At 40.6% G+C, this 19935-nt stretch overlaps 2 protein-coding genes across 2 annotated transcripts in view; both read right to left on the bottom strand.

Annotated features, from left to right (window-relative positions):
- Positions 1-519: 519 nt before the first annotated feature.
- Positions 520-12441, bottom strand: ism2b (isthmin 2b). Its single transcript, XM_056262620.1, has 6 exons — positions 12047-12441; positions 8356-8598; positions 7564-7858; positions 2400-2537; positions 2256-2324; positions 520-1520 (listed from the first exon to the last, which is right to left on the bottom strand). Exons 1-6 carry the CDS (start codon positions 12164-12166, stop codon positions 1003-1005), a joined length of 1383 nt encoding a protein of 460 aa, XP_056118595.1. The 5' UTR covers positions 12167-12441; the 3' UTR covers positions 520-1002.
- Positions 12442-18999: 6558 nt separating this feature from the next.
- sptlc2b (serine palmitoyltransferase, long chain base subunit 2b) overlaps positions 19000-19935 on the bottom strand; it is a 28969-nt gene continuing 28033 nt past the window's right edge. The window contains exon 12 of the mRNA XM_056262619.1: positions 19000-19541. Coding sequence (XP_056118594.1) covers positions 19425-19541 — 117 coding nt within the window. The 3' untranslated portion in view covers positions 19000-19424. The remainder of the gene's footprint in view (positions 19542-19935) is intronic.

The following is a 19935-nucleotide window of genomic DNA, read 5'->3' as shown; positions in this document are numbered from 1 at the left end:
TATTCAGTCTGCATACTCTTAAGAATAATATTTCAGGAAGTATTAAGTAGTTCCCCTGCAATAGTTTCCAAAAACAACAGCAACACGGTACATAAGCATCATATTAAGTATCACATTATAATATTCTCTTTACATTTGCCGGCTCATTCCCTTTTCTGAAATTCTGACACTATTGAAGAACTAAATGAACACTGATTGTTATGGAAAGACTTCCCCTGAGTTGGCAGTTAAATTGTGCCCATTCACCCATAAGTCTAGAGCAGAGGTTCTTAGCCCATTTTGCTTCAGGACCCAGATTTTACATTGGATGGCACTTATATCGACGTAAAAACAGTGGGGTCCAAAGGTCTGAGACCACACTGAATATGTGGGGTTCAAAATCTATTAGGATTAAATGTTCATGTTAAAACAAATCATAATTTTACATATGAATTAAGATGAATAATATAATTCTATACTATTTCTAGGGTAACCAAATAACCAAATGACATTGACTGAAGCACAAGGGATGCTCTTTGGAACGTTCTCAAATCATGCTGGATCACATGATCATCAGGTTTTGCACAAATGTGGATCTCATGAGTTCTGCTGTCGTTCAAACAAAAGGAATACTAATAAATTCTGAAATTCATGTTATTTTTCTGATCATATAATTCGTAATAAAGCTGTATTCAATTATAAAAAAACCTTCAAAATAAAACCTTTTTTACTAGCATTGTCAGACGTTTGCACCCCACTGTATGTGATTGCAGCAGCAGCAACAACTGTTGTACAACAAACATGCTGTATTAATCCTTCCATTCATTTTCCACAATATTCCAAACATCAGAAAAGCTAGAGGCTTTGCGAACACAGTTACGGCAATGCGTTCCACAACACAAGACTGGCTCTATACTGCACACTTAATGCGGCTGGCCGGGGTTTTTATTCATTTGTTTATTTTAATAGGGTTAAGCACCACAGCAGGACGGTGAGTCAGAGGACGGATAGTAATTTGGTGATTTAATATTCTCTGGCCTCCTCCAATTCATTCATGAAAATATCCTGTTGGGGGTTCTCCGTGCAATGCAGGCCATTATTGGGTGGGCGGACTGCATGAAACCTGCTCCAGTCTCCTTTGCACAGTATCCAAGGCATTACATCCACCTTGAAATGCAGCTCTGGAGAGAACTCGGTGCTTATTAGGTTGGGGGTTCCTGCCCCCTTGCCCCTTGTAATTAGATGCTTGTTATCATCATAGCAACAATGCTGGGCAGCCAGAGTGGTGCCATCTTTAGACAGGCTGGAACGCAGGCAGGACTGTGCCGAGGGCTTGTAGATGTCCAATCGTTCCTGTGGGCCGCTAGCATCCCTCCACTGGAAGGTTCGGTCGTGCTCTGCATCCAGCAGACTGACGATATTGTTGGAGGCTTCTGAAGGATAGGTGCACGGGCAGCTGGGTAATTCAGTCAATACCTGCTGCAGGTAACGCTGAAGAAACTCACTCTTGCAATTTAACCACTTCTCACAGCTGTCAACATCTGCAAAGCAACCAAACCCAAAAAGATGACACGTTAGTCAAATCAACTATAGCATAGTGCCATTTGTCTAACAGTAGGTTGTCAGCTATGGGCATGAACGATGAACCATTATTTAAAGGTGCTCTAAGCGATGTCACGCATTTTTTAGGCCAAAACATTTTTTGTCACATACAGCAAACATCTCCTCACTAACCGCTGGCTGCCTGTCCCCTGAACACACTGTAAAGAAACGCGATCTCTGTAGACAGCCCAGGCTCCACAAACGGCAACAAAAACAAACTGGGCTAACCCGCTCCACGAAACATGACAAACAGTTCCAGCCAATCACCGACAAGAAGGACTTGGGGGCGGGGTTTGGGGGGTTAGTGCGCGGATGAGGAGGGGGGAGGGTCTAGCTAGCCTCCGTTTTGTTTGATAATACTTTAAACATCAACAAGAAGTGACGTCACCCGACATCGCTTAGAGAACCTTTAATGTGATGCTATAGTTTTTTTTTTAATTCTCGGTTATATAATGTACAATTTTTGATGTTATATAATGTACAACTTTTGATGTAATTTTTGTATATGATGATGTGGAGTCAATGATGTGTTCAGTCATTGAGTGTGATTGGTAATTGATGGATCTTCGCTGTGATTGGTCAAGATTATATTTTAAATGTGATTGAGCTTGAACACTAACAGTATGTTGTATATGCCTGATGAAGGTATATAGGTATAAACTTAAAGCATTTACCAGTGCCAAAGGGTTCTGTGCCATTCTCCATCTCGAATGGAAAGACATGAGCCACACTGTTCCAATCATCTGGGGAAAAAAATCAGCATTAACATTAAATTACATAAAAATAAGAACAGACACATTTTTGAGTACTGAAATAACCTGGGCATGGGACAAGGTCACAGCTCCGGGACTCAGTGGATGTGCAGAAATCTCCACATGAACGTGAGCGAGTCTGATTGCCATGGCCACAAGTGACACTACAGGGACTCCATGCGCTCCACTCTTCCTCTGCTTCTTCTAAGAGGAAAAGACTGATGAGTTTAAACATTTATGTGTGGTAACTAAGACAAGCATTCCTATTGCTCATATAGGTTCCGAACAAAACCCCTAACCTTAAGTACTGTTCAGTGATCCGATCATAACAATTACCATTAATATTTCCACCTGGCATTAACATGCATTTTCGATGCATTGCCTGTGCCCACTTGTGTTGTCAAGACACGGTGTCTTATTTAACACCGTGGCTAGACTAACAAATAAACAGACATCACCAGAGAAAAAAAAACCGTTACAGTTTAGTAGTAATGATTTTATGAATTATTTCAATGAGAAAATAGAAAGCATTCGAAACACAATTATAAATGTACAATCCTCTATGGTCTCTTATGATTCAGCCTCAATTATCGTCCCTCAAGAACAACTACACCGCTTTGCAACGATAGGACAGGAAGAGCTAAATAAACTTATTATTGCATCTAAACCAACAACATGCTCATTAGATCCAATACCCACTAAACTACTGAAAGAAGTGTTACCTGTAGTGGAAGAGCCTCTTCTCAATATTATTAACTCGTCTTTATTCTTAGGTCATGTTCCAAGAATATTCAAGTTGGCAGTAATAAAACCTCTCATTAAGAAACCGCAACTAGATCCAAATAACCTAGCAAATTACAGACCCATTTCAAATCTTCCATTTATGTCCAAAATACTAGAAAAAGTTGTATCCGCTCAACTGTGCTCTTTTTTGCAAGAAAATGATATCTATGAAAAATTCCAGTCAGGATTCAGACCGCATCATAGTACAGAAACTGCGCTAGTTAAAATTACAAATGATCTACTCTTAGCTTCGGATCAAGGCTGTATCTCAATACTAGTCCTACTTGATCTTAGCGCCGCGTTCGACACTATAGATCATAAAATACTCTTGGATCGACTACAAAACTACACTGGTGTTCAGGGACAGGCATTAAGCTGGTTTAGATCGTACTTATCTGACCGTTATCATTTTGTCTCTTTACACGGGGGAAAATCAAAGTTGACGTCAGTAGACTACGGAGTACCGCAAGGATCGGTGCTAGGCCCTCTGCTATTCTCAATATATATGCTGCCACTTGGTAATATTATAAGAAAACATGGAATTAATTTCCACTGTTATGCTGACGACACTCAATTATATATTTCATCACGACCAGATGAAAACATTACCTCATCTAAATTGACAGAATGTCTCAAAGATATAAAATGCTGGATGACGCGAAATTTCCTGCTATTAAATTCAGATAAAACGGAGGTATTACTTATTGGTCCAAAAAACTACACACAAAACCTCTTACAATACGACTTTAATATAGAAGGATGCCCTGTTACTTTTTCCACTACAGTAAAAGACCTGGGTGTTATACTAGACCGCAACTTGTCTTTCGAAAATCATATTTCATCTGTTACAAGAACAGCCTTTTTCCACCTTAGAAACATTGCTAAATTACGTAACATGCTATCTGTTTCTGATGCAGAAAAGTTAGTTCATGCATTCATGACCTCGAGACTAGATTACTGTAATGCTTTATTAGCTGGTTGTCCTGCATCCTCAATAAACAAGCTACAGTTAGTGCAAAATGCAGCCGCTAGAGTTCTTACTAGATCAAGAAAATATGATCATATAACACCGATTCTATCATCTCTGCACTGGTTACCTATTAAGTTCCGTATCAATTACAAAGTACTACTACTGACCTATAAAGCCCTTAATGGTTTAGCTCCTATGTACTTAACGGACCTTCTTTCGCCCTACAATCCACCGCGTTCTCTAAGATCACTAAATTCAAGGCTTCTGGTCATTCCTAGGATATCGAAGTCCACGAAAGGAGGGAGGGCATTCTCGCATTTAGCTCCAAAACTCTGGAATAGCCTTCCCGATACGGTCCGATGCTCTGACTCGCTGACACAGTTTAAAACTAGACTAAAGACGTGTCTCTTTAGTCAAGCATTCACATAATGCTTACCTTTTAGTCCTCTGCTATGCCATACGGAACCGTTTGCCACTGAAACTGCTTAACGCACCAGTGGGGCTCGACAGCCTTATAGACAAACGGGTCGGTCTGTATGGTTGCGGTTGGGTTGCGGAGAGTTTGGGTTGCGGAGAGTTGTGAGATTATGGTTTTCTAACACCTACTCCCGTGTAATGGAAATCATTATGAACATCAGCTATGCTAATTTTTTTCCCATCTGCCTTTCTGCTGTTATCTCGGGACGCTTGTCCCGAGAAAAATGGCGTTCGTAGGCTCCAGTTTGGTATCCTGCCTCTCACGGGGATTTCGGATGCCTCAACGCCTGTGATGAGAAGACCAACGCCTGTGAAGAGACGACTCAACGCCTGCGAAGAGACGACTCAACGCCGGCGATATGTTATCCCCTAAATATTACATGATTAACTAAATGTATTTTTTCCAGGTACTTTCTGATATGCACTTACTGTAAAGCTATGATTGTTAGCCAGAGGAGAACTGGCCCCTGACTAGCCTGGGTTCTCCCAAGGTTTTTTTCTCCATCCAATCTGATGGAGTTTTGGTTCCTTGCCACTGTCGCCTTGCTTTTGGCTTGCTTAGTTGGGGATATTTAATATTCAACAATATTATTGAACTGTGTTGTACTACTTTCATGTTATCACTGTGAAGCTGCTTTGATGCAATCTGTATTGTGAAAAGCGCTATATAAATAAATGTGACTTGACTTGACTTGACAACCCTGCTTATTTAGGTTCTGACTATCCATATGGGGCTTCAGTGATCCGATCAACAAAAAACTGATGCTAATGCAATGTGTAAATGTAGTCAAATAGATCACTTAGCAGTTAGAAGTGGCCTAGCAATCACTCCAGTAATGTCTTATCAATAATCCCAGCAAATGCATAGCAACACACTAATTGAATTAAAAGTAATGTTAAATTCAATTCAATTCACATTTATTTGTATAGTGGTTTTTACAATAAATATAATTTCAAAGCAGCTTTACAGAAAATGAATGTGTCTACATTACAATTTAGAGTAAATTAATATCAGACTGTGTCCAAGTAAGTCATATATGTCAGAAATGTTCAGTTCTACGATAATACAAAACAACCACTCGCTACTTAGAGATACCACCCCAAGAAGAACACCTTAGCACAAGAGCACCCTGGAAAACACCAACAACAACACTCGAACACCATGATGGCAACTTTTCCACGGACAAACACCGGTAAGCTGAGTAAGTAAGCCTAATATACTGTAGCCCCCAAAACAGGAAAACAGGCCTCAAATAGTTGATTAGCTTTTAGCTTTGGGAGAGATCTCAAAACTCTCTTTACCAAAAGCAGACTGCAGATAATGAATTAAACAAGGACAACAGATGTATTCTTCCTTCTTCTGTAATACAGAGTATAGATTAGAGACTAGCTTGTTTAAATATTTAACTTGAATTTGGGTGGGGTGCCAATGATATTGCACACACAGTGATGGCACCCTGATTACAGACAGACTAGGGAATGATGAAAAGGAGGCGTAGGCTCAGCGACTATTCTAGCTGGCTTTGTAGAAGTGCCAAACTGCGAAACCCACAACAGCCATAGGGTTAGTCTTATATCAGAGGTTAATCAAAGCAGAAACAGCCACTAAATCCAGAGGGTCAAGATTCGGATGGTTAGCATTAGCAGTTACCCCTGCTGGAGTCAAGAACATTTTGAACAGGCTATTATATCGACTCTGTTTAGGACCCCAAAGTGATTCCTTTGGCAGAAAGAACTTTTAAAGGGTCCTCTATTCAGTTCTTGAGTGGACAAATATTTTTTTTTCCATGTTCTTCTAGCTTAGTTGTAGCAGCTAAGCAACCTCTAACAGATAGCTTTCTCCTGTTATATTAGACTAGAAATGTTCCTTCTTATCCGTTAATATCATTTCTGCCCCATCACACTGATCTAAATGTTTTATGAGAATCTGGTCTAGATTGAGGCCATCCTTAATCTCAATCATAATGTCTTTCCTTGACCCCTCAAATTAAATCCCTGTCCCATTTCATCCTTGTCTCCAATGAAACAAGACTCCACAGCTACAGCGTAAAGTGCACAATTCCCACCATGAAACAGACATGTCCTAGAGAGAAAAACAAAAAAGCAACAGAGGCGTTATGTTCTGCATGGCCTTGAAAAGCCTAGGATTCTTGAACAGGCTTAAAAGACCCAGCCGCTCTGGACTGGACGGGGGTGGAGGGGGTGCAGGGTCTGGGGCCCAACCCGCGGGACATAAAAAGTAAACGGATGACCCCTCTCACTCTGTGTTCCCGATCTGCGCTCTAATTGAACACAAGCATGGGCTTATTTGTCCAAGAGAACGTATTCACGCTGCCATTAGTGAGCGGATCGGGCTCGTCTTCAAACAGCGGTCTTCTCCACAGAGTGGGACCAGTGTCTACTTCAAAGGTCCGACACTCACAAATAGCCCGTCGCTGGCTGAAAGTTTAGTCCGAATTAATGCTGTGAAACACTCCTTACCAGCTTGCTCTACCCTCCCTCCCCAATCTCTACATCTCTCTTTCCCTTCAACTACTCTTCAAATCACCTTTGTCTGACTGCTGGCAATCCAGCTTTCTTAAATTCTCCCATCCTCAGTATTTATCTGCTTAAAGTTCTGATTGTGCAAATTCTGGCCTTGCTTAAAAACAGCTGTTTTTTCTCCATTCCCGTTTTACTCAAATACTCTTTTCACAAGTTCGTTTGCCCATATAATCTTTAAGCTATTAATAAACATATTTGGCTTGCTGTCCGCAGTAGAGGGGCTCGAGGAAGCAGTTTAAACTCAAGCTTAGATATAGTCTGGTTGCAAGATGTCTAAATTATGTTGGTGGAGTTTGTGGAGGTGGAAGGACGCCAAAGCAGTTGATTAATTGAAAGATTAGATGGGTTAACTCCTCCTGAAATTACATTTAGGATCTTCACTTAGTTCAAACAGACTAACTTCTAAAGGCTCAAGAACTGTGTGTAGAAACAGCTAATGTATAAGAGAACACTCACCATAATGGCTTTGAGTCCATGGGCTTTCCCAATTGCCATCTGTCTTGCCCAGACCACTAGGGAGGGGCTCCCCGCTGTCATACTCCAGTGCGTAGTCGTCCTCTTCCTCCACTGCTTGGCCAGTACCATCGTCCCCTGAATCTGCATCCGTGTAGCCCCAAAATAAAGGCCAGAAAAGCTTCTTTCCACCTAGCCATTCTACAGTAGAGGAGGGAGAAGATGTGGGCCAGTCATTGCTCCATTCTTTATCCCTCTCCACTTCCATAGGGGGGTCATCCAACACCTCGATGGTCACCTGCAACCAAAGGTGCAAAGTATGCAGAGATTCAAAGCATTGAATCAAAATTTGATTGAAAATTGGGCGTTATTTTAAGAACTTAAAACAAATCATTCTGCATGAGGAACACCTTGCTTCTAGTCTGGAGAACAGTCAGTGGCAGTTAGTTTCAGCAGTGACTCACCGATCGAGTCTCTTGATTTGAGCTCAGGCTCAATATCAAATCAAGCAGAATTACTTCCTCCTCATCTCAAGATGAGATTACTTATTACACTTAATTACATCCTATGAGGAGTGATGACTCACTATGGATGCTGACGAATCCACATTGGATTAGACAGGATTAGACATTAGCCTCAGAGAGGAGAAACCCTGTAATGGATTATTATATCCGGCCCTGCATTTTTGACTTGCCCTGCTTAGTCACCAAAAGTTTTGGAAGAGGGACTCACTAACATGAAGCATTTCACAGAGATGACTACTAACTTAAGATGTGTTCTCTTGTGTGCTCTCACCTGAATGTTTGGGTTTTGGGAGCCAATGTCGGCATTTGCCAGGTCTGGAAAGTTTTTGAGGTCTAGAACAAAGGGTTTTGTTTCTTCCTCAGGCTCAGGCTGTGGCAGGACACCCGTAGAGCGATGCTGGAGCCACCTGTGTTGATGGGGATGTGAGTCTGCCAAATCACTCTGGACCTGGTTCTGCTGGTGCAGGAGATTATGGTCATTGCCAATGTCTCTCAAAGATGTCTGTGGATGTGTCTGATGAAAAACAAACATAACATGCAACAATAAGTGCTAACTGCACCTGCATGTCAGCATTTCGGAACATCTTTCTTGCATATGATGAGTTGACAATGACTTTTCACTATTTGAGGTATAACTCTCAAGCGAAAAGGATCACATGTTGTTCCCTAATAAAAAGCTTATAATGAGTCGACTTGTACCCAATTATCACTGTGATGGTGCTGATGCTCTTGGCCGGTTCTCATTGGGGGAACTGTAAACCTTTCTCAGAACCAGTGTCTACAGATAAGAGAGCCTATCAATGAAGTAACTGCTTATATATACCTTTCACAAGAACCAGGTGTCCATTAACTAACTGTTATGAAGTGCCATCAAACTCATGCTTTGCTCACGGATGATAGTTAGAGAGGTGATGATTTGGTTTTACAGGTTCATTCTCAGTGAGCAATGTGCGATATTGGGGGTTTTGGACGCCTGTAGGAAGCTGTTATGATCACTTTGTGATTGTGTCTTTGGCCTTAGTGGTGAACCTCACACTATTTGAACACTTGTATGTTGCATTTAATTAATTGTAAAAAAAAAAAATTAATTTACAATTACATTTAGGCCTATTCCATGCTATGCTAAATGCTGCCATGTCTTTTTAGTGGTTGAGCGTTTTAACCAACTGGTTACATATCGGTTCTGACCATGAATGTAATAGTGAATCAGAGGTGTCTAAAGTCTAATTTTTGGATACTCAGGGGTATTTGATCTTCTATGTAAAACTTATTCTCAATGTTATCTGGTCTTTTCTTCCTGGAAGTCTCAACAAGAGGGGCCAGGTGAAAGAGTGGTCGCTGTTACTCAGCGTTTAATTTCCTAAGTGTTCAGAATGGAAACCAAATCTCTCCTTACAGCCTTAGTCTGCCTGGGGCCATCTCTTGTCTTTCTCTGTATTGTTAATTCATTGTAAAATCGTCGGTGGAATGTGGCCTGTGCTGCCAGTGGGCTTTCTCACCATCACGAACATATGGCATGAATTCCAGACCCCGACACAAAGCCGTATGCGCTAGCAAAAGACCATGCAATACACACAGCCTCTATTGAGCTCTATGGTGAGACACATGGACACGATCAGCTCACACACTTTATGTTGGGGCATTGGGAAAGCAGTCGGCAGTGCAGCATAGATTTATGTGACCTCCAATATCAAAGTCCCAGGACCACGCCATTTCCAAACCAGTGAAGAAAAACAATAAACTAAGACCCCCTATTCCCTTTCCCTTTGACGACCCCTGCCCCACATGTAAAAACAAAAGAGACATTTAGTAATACAAAACTGAGTAGCAGGACCTTTCTTGGAGAGGTTAGACATGGCCCCCGTGTGCACACACACAAGATCAAGGAGACCAGAATGCAGGAAATTCCACATTAACACAGAAGAGGGGCTAAAAAAACAATTTAGGAGCTGAACTATGACCCTGTGTGAGAGTGAAACTTGTTTTTTAAACAGTATTATGTAAGGCCTCACTATTGTACTGCTCTACTGTATGGGACCTCTCTCTATTTTGGCCCCCTTTGCATGGTGGCATAATAAAAAAAGGGTGGCGTTGAATATATTGGTCTATAAGCAGGGAAAAAACATGTTGCACTGCTCTTGATGAGTAAGAAACTTAATATTTTTTTAAAGATTTGTATTAGTGGGACAAGATGCAACTCTCACCTGTGGGGTGGTTAAGAGTTAAGACAATTCCTTCAACCAAGATATTCAAGATATCTGCCACATTTACACAATGACCCATGGCAAATGATCACTCAATAATAAACAGATTATTCAAAAAGGCACATGGCGATCATTTTAAATGGACAACCATTTTACCATGTTGTGGTAGAGTAAAAAATTTAGTTCTGAAAACTGAGTGCATATCTTTTTTATTACTTTTTTTATAGTGATAGTAGTGCCACTATCACTATTAGCAGATTAACTGTAATACTGTTTCTTTTTCTGAGGGCATAGTTATATCCCCAGCATGCTGTATATTAAATTGTGTAATTTATCTGGAGATGAACACAGTGCACACATTATTAATGCTTGAAGTCGGCATGTAACGGAAAGTTGCTGTAGTCTTTTCTTCCCTATTGTGACATATATATATATATATATATATATATATCTGAGTGAAACAGCTTCTCGAACTGGAAAATATGTAGGGCGGGACTTGACTTTGGGATTTGCTGTTGGTACATCTTATATGAGTGACTCAGTGACATGTCCCGTCATCAGAGAAGAGATGCAATTGCAAGAGGGAGGGGAAGTTATGTTGATTAAAGATGAAAGATTATGAGGGCACAGGAATTTGAATAAACAATGATTTATTACATTTATATGATAAATACCACAATATTTAATTAAACAAAAAACAGAATTGACCATTTGGTGACTTGAAATTAATATAACTTGCACTGTTTGGGTTTAAAAATGACTTTATGTTTCATGGTGCATAACAGTTTCTTCAACTATAGGCAGTTTTGTCTCTGTGTAACTCTCTTAAAACACACTTTTTACAATCATTAGATAATTTATCTGCTAACAATGTCCAACTGTGGATGTACATGGATCAGAGGACAATTCTGTATTTTTTTTTTCCTGAATCAACATATGTTTGTAAATGAGAAGTTTGTAAATGAGTAGTTGGAATAAAATGGATAGACTTATTTGTCATGCTATGGTTAATTTGGTAATAAGGTTTCATTCGTTAACATTAGTTACTTAACATGAACTAAGAATTAACAATACTTCTACAGCATTTATTAATCTTAGTTAATGTTAGTTGTAATTTTTACCAATACCTTATTAAAATCAAATTTGTGAACATTAGTTAATGCAACGTGAATTAACATGAACAGCTGGCATTAACAAACTAACATTAACAAAGATAAATACTGCAACAAAATATTGCTCATTGTTAGTTCATGTTAGTTAATATACATTAATGTTAACAAATGAGACCTTTTTGTAATAGCTATATGCTTATCAAATACAAACACACACAAATAAAATGTTCACACATTCTGAAAGTACAGCTTGTTTGGAAATGATGCACAAAAACAACATTCTATTCTATAAGTGATATTTACATAGATTTTTCACACACATCACGTCCCATATTTCATTTCAAGTATAGCCTATGCTCTTTACTAACATTATTGTCTCTCTGATAACTAAGGACACGATTCATTCTTTGTTTAGATTATTTTAAACATATTTTCTAATGGATTTTATGTGGAGATTTTGTATATAAGACTGAAATCTAAGTCTTACACAAGGGTAACACAATCAAATGTACATGCAAATTTGAAAAAGGCAAAAATAAATGATAAAGGCACGATTTTTTGTTGCTGTTAAAATCAACCCCTGTGACATTGAAGAGGAATCCTAAAACGAGATGAGTGACTTTAGCTCCACTTGTAGCCTACTCACCTCTCTGGAGCCGCCGTGTCTGGATCTCTGGTGTCTCACAGGGAAGCTGCTCGCTCCTTCTATCCAGACAGCCAGAAGCACAATTAAAAGCACCCAGAAACTTTTACGCACTCTTAGCATTTTGCACAGTTGCGTATCTGTCCACTAAATACCGCTAAAATAAAGTCTTTAACGTGCAATCGTTGCTTAGGAAGCTCTGCGCTTTTCCCTCCTGGAAAAGATCTTCTTCGATGCGCTGTTCGTCATCTTCATCCAAACTTCATCAAAACTCGCACAGGTATGAACACTTGATATATTCAGATAGATAACCCTCGCCTGTTCATTCCTTCAAAAATGCATTAATGTGACTCGAAACGTCTTGTTGCACTGGTGTCTGCCCATATAGACTGCTCGTCTCTCAGTTTAAGTAGCGACTGCAGGTCTCCCCCTCTTCAGTCCGCACCAGTGCATCCTTATTCAACTAGTACAAAACTTTGTCTTCTCTTATTCTACAAGATGTCAGAGAGTCATTGCTGACACATTACTATGGTAAATATCACGTGCCAAAAGAGAAGGGTATGGAGTTGAGCTGTAAAGCTGAGTGCGCACGCAGGAGTGGCACAGTCGCAGGACGGTCCGATGATCTCCAGAGGGGTCAGCAATCTCAGCATGGGAGGAGAATCGTTTCCTCGCATGTGACAGAACCAGTGATGCTCGTGTATCTGCAAGGTGTGTGCGAGTATGAACATTCATTTCCGTTCAGGTGAGAAAGTGTTTGTTTCCCACTCAGAACTGAATTAAAAGGGATAGGCCCTAGTTCACCCAAAAATGAAAATGCTGTCATTTACTCACACTCAAGTTGTTCCAAACAGGTATGAATTTGTTTATTCTGCTGAACACAAACTATTTTGAAGAATGTTGGTAACCAAATAGTTGATGGGCCCCATTGACTTTCATAGCATGGAACAAATACTATGGAAGTCAATGGGGTCCAACAGCTGTTTGGCTATACTCATATTATTTTGTGTTCAGCAGAAGAAAGAAACTCATACAGGGTTGGAACAACTTGAGAGTGGGCAAATGATGACAGAATTCTAATTTTTGGGTGAACTATCCCGTTAAGAATCCCTTTTAACTTCCAATTAATTTCGTTTAATTTAAGTTTGAACTGAGTTTAAATCGTGGTAGCAAACAGGAAGTAGAATGCATAACTTGTAGCCTTTGGCTTTACATTTAAGAAAGTAGAATTTGAATTAAGTGAAATTTAAAGAAATGAAAAAAAAAAAAAAAACTGTTTGCAAGTGCATTCATAATTCTGTTTAAAATTAGTCATGAAAGTAACATTTTATTTCGATGGTCCACTTTAAGAAGGATAAAAAACGTTATTGTCATTGTATGCACACAACGGAATGGGGTTAAAGATGACTAAAACAGTAAATAAAATCTAGAATACCAATATAAACAGTATAGTGCAGCCACAGTATAATGTTATCAAGTGAGGTAGTGCAGAAGTACTTTAAAACAACATCAGTGTGACATGTATGTTCAGAGTAAAACAGTATAAACAGTAGGCTATATTATGACGGTAAACAGTATAAACATTGATGCAGCAGCAGTATTTTTATAAAGTGATATGCAAGAGGCAGTACCTTAGCAATACAGTATTGCACATACGTATGTTCATAAATTGTAAATAATGTTCACTGTCATGTGGCATAATCTGTAAGTAAACAGTACGCATTAGCAGAAAATGTGGGTGATTCGTTACATTGTGTGTTCTTCTCAGATTGATTTAGACCGGCCACCGCTGCTGTGCCTTTGTCCTCTGTGGTCAAGGTAAGGTCCTCTGTGGTCAAGGTAAGGTCCTCTGTGGTCCAGGTAAGGTCCTCTGTGGTCAAGGTAAGGTCCTCTGTGGTCCAGGTAAGGTCCTCTGTGGTCCAGGTAAGGTCCTCTGTGGTCCAGGTAAGGTCCTCTGTGGTCAAGGTGAGGTCCTCTGTGGTCAAGGTGAGGTCCTCTGTGGTCCAGGTAAGGTCCTCTGTGGTCAAGGTGAGGTCCTCTGTGGTCCAGGTAAGGTGCTCTGTGGTCCAGGTAAGGTCCTCTGTGGTCCAGGTAAGGTCCTCTGTGGTCAAGGTAAGGTCCTCTGTGGTCAAGGTGAGGTCCTCTGTGGTCCAGGTAAGGTCCTCTGTGGTCAAGGTAAGGTCCTCTGTGGTCCAGGTAAGGTGCTCTGTGGTCCAGGTAAGGTCCTCTGTGGTCCAGGTAAGGTCCTCTGTGGTCCAGGTAAGGTCCTCTGTGGTCAAGGTAAGGTCCTCTGTGGTCCAGGTAAGGTCCTCTGTCGTCAAGGTGAGGTCCTCTGTGGTCCAGGTAAGGTCCTCTGTGGTCAAGGTAAGGTCCTCTGTGGTCAAGGTGAGGTCCTCTGTGGTCCAGGTAAGGTCCTCTGTGGTCAAGGTAAGGTCCTCTGTGGTCCAGGTAAGGTGCTCTGTGGTCCAGGTAAGGTGCTCTGTGGTCCAGGTAAGGTCCTCTGTGGTCCAGGTAATCTGTGGTCCAGGTAATCTGTGGTCCAGGTAATCTGTGGTCCAGGTAAGGTCCTCTGTGGTCCAGGTAAGGTCCTCTGTGGTCCAGGTAAGGTCCTCTGTGGTCAAGGTAAGGTCCTCTGTGGTCAAGGTAAGGTCCTCTGTGGTCCAGGTAAGGTCCTCTGTGGTCCAGGTAAGGTCCTCTGTGGTCCAGGTAAGGTCCTCTGTGGTCAAGGTAAGGTCCTCTGTGGTCCAGGTAAGGTCCTCTGTGGTCCAGATAAGGTCCTCTGTGGTCCAGGTAAGGTCCTCTGTGGTCCAGGTAAGGTCCTCTGTGGTCCAGGTAAGGTCCTCTGTGGTCAAGGTAAGGTCCTCTGTGGTCCAGGTAAGGTCCTCTGTGGTCAAGGTAAGGTCCTCTGTGGTCCAGGTAAGGTCCTCTGTGGTCCAGGTAAGGTCCTCTGTGGTCCAGGTAAGGTCCTCTGTGGTCAAGGTAAGGTCCTCTGTGGTCCAGGTAAGTGGTCCAGGTAAGGTCCTCTGTGGTCAAGGTAAGGTCCTCTGTGGTCCAGGTAAGGTCCTCTGTGGTCCAGGTAAGGTCCTCTGTGGTCCAGGTAAGGTCCTCTGTGGTCCAGGTAAGGTCCTCTGTGGTCAAGGTAAGGTCCTCTGTGGTCCAGGTAAGGTTCTCTGTGGTCAAGGTAAGGTCCTCTGTGGTCCAGGTAAGGTCCTCTGTGGTCCAGGTAAGGTCCTCTGTGGTCAAGGTAAGGTCCTCTGTGGTCCAGGTAAGGTCCTCTGTGGTCCAGGTAAGGTCCTCTGTGGTCCAGGTAAGGTCCTCTGTGGTCAAGGTAAGGTCCTCTGTGGTCCAGGTAAGGAAACGGATGCTAATTCCCGTCCTGGGACCTGGGATAATGAGCTCCTTGGTCTTTCCAGTGTTCAGAAATTGTTCTTCAAACACCAATATGCCAAATTCTGTGCCTCCTCTATGATATAACCTGTGATCAGCCCCACTACAGTTGTGTCATCCGCAAACTTCACTATGGTATTGGTGTCGAGGGAGTACAGGATGGGACTCAGCGCGTACCCCTGTGGTGTGCCAGTGCTCAGAGTGATATTGGGGGATTAAAAGGGGCCCAGTAGCACTACCTGGGAGCGCACTGTCAGGAAATCTTGAATCGTAATGCAGAACAGTGGGCTCAGGCCTAGCTGGTGGAGTTTTATGGTGAGTTTGCAGGGGATGACAGTATTAAATGCCGAGCTAACGCCTGCGTACAGCATACATACGTGTTGTGTGTCTCTGGATGATTCAGAGCCGTGTGGACAGCCAGGGATATAGCGTCCTCTGTGGACCTGTTCGCTTTAAATGCAATCTGAGTCGAGTGAGGCAGGTGTGTGTCTTTGATGTGCGAGAGTACAAGTCTCTCAGAACACTTCATCGCTACTAGAGTGAGGGCCACTGGTCGATAGTCGTTCAGAGAGGTGAGTGTCTTGTGGAGGAGAGCAGGTGCACTCTTGTGATCTGCAAGAGCTCTGAGTCTTTGCCACACACTCGTAGAGTCAGAACTATTGAAGTGGGCCTCGACACGCTGTCTATAGCTGGCTTTTGCTTTTTAATGCCCTTCTATAGGGTCACCCAATTTAAACGCATCATTGCTGGTTTTTTACCTCTTTGTTCATCCACTGTTTCTGATTAGCATACATCTTCATCATCTTCTCCACTGTTACAGCTGCTGATGTGGCTCTGTACCTTGGGTTGCTACTTCTTCAAACAGCTCACAGTTTGTGTGATCACAACAGTCCTGTCGTTGTGCCGTGACATCTTCTGGCCAGATCTTAACAGTTTCATGGTGGATCTCGACATGTGTCAGGAACAGTGTGATGTGATCAGACTGTCCGAGAGGGTCTATTAGGGAAAGCTCTGTGTGAGTCTTTAATGTTGGTGTACATATTATATATATAAAACACTGCACAGGCGGATCTACGGAAAGTGCTCCACAAATTCTATCAGTACGATTAAAATCTCCTGCTTTTATGCAGAGGCTCTGTTCGGGTGAGCATCCTGACGCTTACTAATGACTGAATATAGCGGTGCTAGCGCCTGCTTAGCATTGGCTTGTGGTGGAATGTAAACGGCTACAATGACGACAACAGAGAACTCCAGCGGTAGATAAAACACCCTGCATTTCAACATGAGATACTCCAGATCTGGTGAGCTGTAGCTCTAGAGTGCAGTGTGGTTGATACATTTACACATTCAACTAACTAGAAGTAACTTTGTCTTTGCAACTAAAAAGTGATTGTCAACTTAGTCATTAGAGTATTAGTAGACTGTCTGCTAAATATCTGCTTACACTTTATTTTGATGCTCCCCCAACAGACATTATACTGACTATAAGAAACTTTCCATGTCAACTTAGTCTACTCTAATGAGTTAGCTGACATATAGTTGCAAAGACACTTATAGTTAGCATTGTCTAAAGTGGATCATCAAAATAAAGTGGAACTGCCATAAATATGTCAAATATGTATTACGTTACATATTTGTGGTTGATTCCTTGTTCTACCAGTTGACAGTAACCATTGACTTCCATAGTAGGAAAAAACAAACAATGGAAGTTAATGGTCACTGTTAATTAACTGCTAATTCTGAGATTTGATATTTACTCTGGATTTCTCTGAAAAAACAAACACACTTTAACTGTTCAAGATATGTTTTTTTATTATCTTCAGAAACAAATAGACAGTCACTTTCAACAAATGCCAGTTTTTTTTTTACACGGACGAGTCTGACAACAATATATTTGATAAAAAAAAAATCCAACTCAAAATGGATATGAAACAAACAAACAGGGGGAGAAAAAAAACTGTGGAATGCCCTTTGGTTTCACAGTCGAATGCAGTTCAGTGGCATTGCTTTCATTTATAGAGGCTGTTAATAGCGCATATGCCAACGTCATATCTGCATCTCCTAACAGTCATGTAGCTCTCTGAGGTCAGAGTCCCACTTACAATACATCTGCAGTCAGACATATTTAGAGCTGCCTTTCCGATTAAGAACAAAACTTCAGAACACAAAGAGGGAATAGGAAAAAAACAATGTGTAAAAAAAAAAAAAAAAAAAAAAAGTACATCCGACAGGCGTTCATAAGCCAAATCATCATACATACATTACAGACTTGACAGTGCTCTTCATATATCAGTGACCCGTATTTAAAACTTTTGTTAGAACACAAGACAGGTTTAAATAATAGATTATATAAAATAGATTATCTTAACTCTTAATGTTAAAATAGCAACATGAACATCTTTTCACTCCTGTCTGTTAACAGCAGACATAATGAAATGCTGAATGAACAATGTCAGCCTAACTCTATTGGCTCAAAGAAGATTTCTTTTTTGAAATGCCCTGGCTAAGATATCAAAGCGGTAATCGCGAGAAATGCAAACCGTAACAGATATTCAAGACAGACATAAAGGCACTTTCCACAAATAGAGTACAAATAGTTGGCCTGAAACTCTAAAAACAATATATAAAAATGAAGAAAGGAAAACAACTTTTTACAGATGGTGAGTGAAAGGCAGTTTGACGTTTTTAAGCCCATTACCAAAATTTGGAACGTGTCTAAATACGGTTTAATATCCCAATTTGTGTCATTGTTATTTTCTAGCAATATATATATATATACACACACACACATTTACGAATTAACAATTCGTTACTAATACGTCAGCACATTTTTATTCCCAGTAAATCATGCACACAATAGAATTACTCGTTCTCTGGTTTTCCTAAATCGTGTGCACAATATAATAATTTGTTCCCTCGTTTCACTAAATCATGGCCACGTTGCAATATTTTGTTCCCTTGTTTTGGTTAAATCAAAACTAGAGAGCTAATGATAAGGAGGATACAGATGAGGGGCACCAAACTGTACCCTATTTGTAGAAGGTACCACAATTCAAATTAAGACAAAACATCATAGCTTTCCATAATAGAAAGCTTACTCAATGCAATGAAATGTGCATTTTGAAAAGATTAAGATTTGGAGACCTAAAAGACCAAAGCTAGTATGTTAAATGCAGATACACTGCAATGTATTAATAAAATGTGTCAATATATTTATATGGATATGAAAAGTCACATTCTTATTTACTTAAGCTATACGTTTAGCTATAATAAATTCTCTCCTTCAGAAGTGTATATACCAAGCTTATTTCTCATTAAAAGATGACACTTGCTAAAGGTGCCATCTCTGTGGGAGTGTGTGGGTCAATCATTTTCATAATCAGGATTTCTGTCCTGTTTTCTAGCAAAATCAAAATCTCATTATAGTTAAATTTCCCTTTCCTTAAAGCAAAATGTATCAAATTGTTCCCCATTGGCATATTGTTTAATTTATTATTCTTGTTTAAAGCACAATTTATTTTCTTAATAAATAGTAAGTAAAAGGATTTTTACTTCATATTAATTAACAAAGCATTATTTGCAAATAATCTAACCCTGAGTAAATTCATCTTGTTTTAGATATTTTAAATGGAAAAGAAAACAAAACACCTACAAATATTTTGTATAAAATATCAGAAAATGATTTTGTGTACTCTCGTGTGTTTTTACACAATGTAGAAGGTTGAACAACATGCTAATGCACATTCACTTTTCTCCTGGGTCATTTCTTATGCTGAACACAGAGACGTGAAGTCTCTATATTGCACGTTGAAATGAATATTGGTTACTGAACCCAGAGGTAAGACTTGAAATTTGGTCAAGTAGTGGAATTCAATGAGTATCCACTGAAATGAATCAACATGAAAATGCCAAATAAGTTAAGACACGAAACAGACAAAGAGGGAAAAAAAAACACGTGGCTCTGGGCTGGAAGAACGACCATCGTGAGAAAGCGCTAGTCCTGGTGGCTCTCCAGATACGAAAAACAGTCGGATCCTTCACTCCCCGGCCTGTTTTTTCTTGAGTATTTCAGCTGGAGAAGATCCCCGACTTCACTGATGGCATTCAAAGCCTGAAAGAGTAAAGAGGAGACGCTGGGGTTATTGAACGCGTTTGGTAGGGTGGGTTTGCTAAATGGTGACAGAATGTTTATTTCTGGGGTGAATTATTCCTTTAATGTTTATGTACTCTGGTGGACTGTGAGGTGAGTCAGAGTTTCATAGATGAATGATTTGCGGTCTCTGCCGCTTCGTGTGCTTTGAAAACATTAGCAGTGGGGTTGAGTGAGGACAGATCTAACATAAAAGGTGTTGATTTCGTTGACGATTTTTCCATCATAGTTTTCGTCAAAGTCATTTTTTCCCTGACGAAAAACTGACAAACTTAAAGCACTGTTTATTTCATTTGTATCTTTGTTCTATTGTATTTGTTTGCTCTTATTTTTGTTTCTCTTTGACTGACTTTGA

Source organism: Rhinichthys klamathensis, unplaced genomic scaffold, assembly GCF_029890125.1.
Source record: "Rhinichthys klamathensis goyatoka isolate OS25496 unplaced genomic scaffold, OSU_Roscu_1.1 h1tg000196l_1, whole genome shotgun sequence".
Classification (NCBI taxonomy): Eukaryota; Metazoa; Chordata; class Actinopteri; order Cypriniformes; family Leuciscidae; genus Rhinichthys; species Rhinichthys klamathensis.
This window is presented reverse-complemented; position numbering and strand designations above follow the sequence as displayed.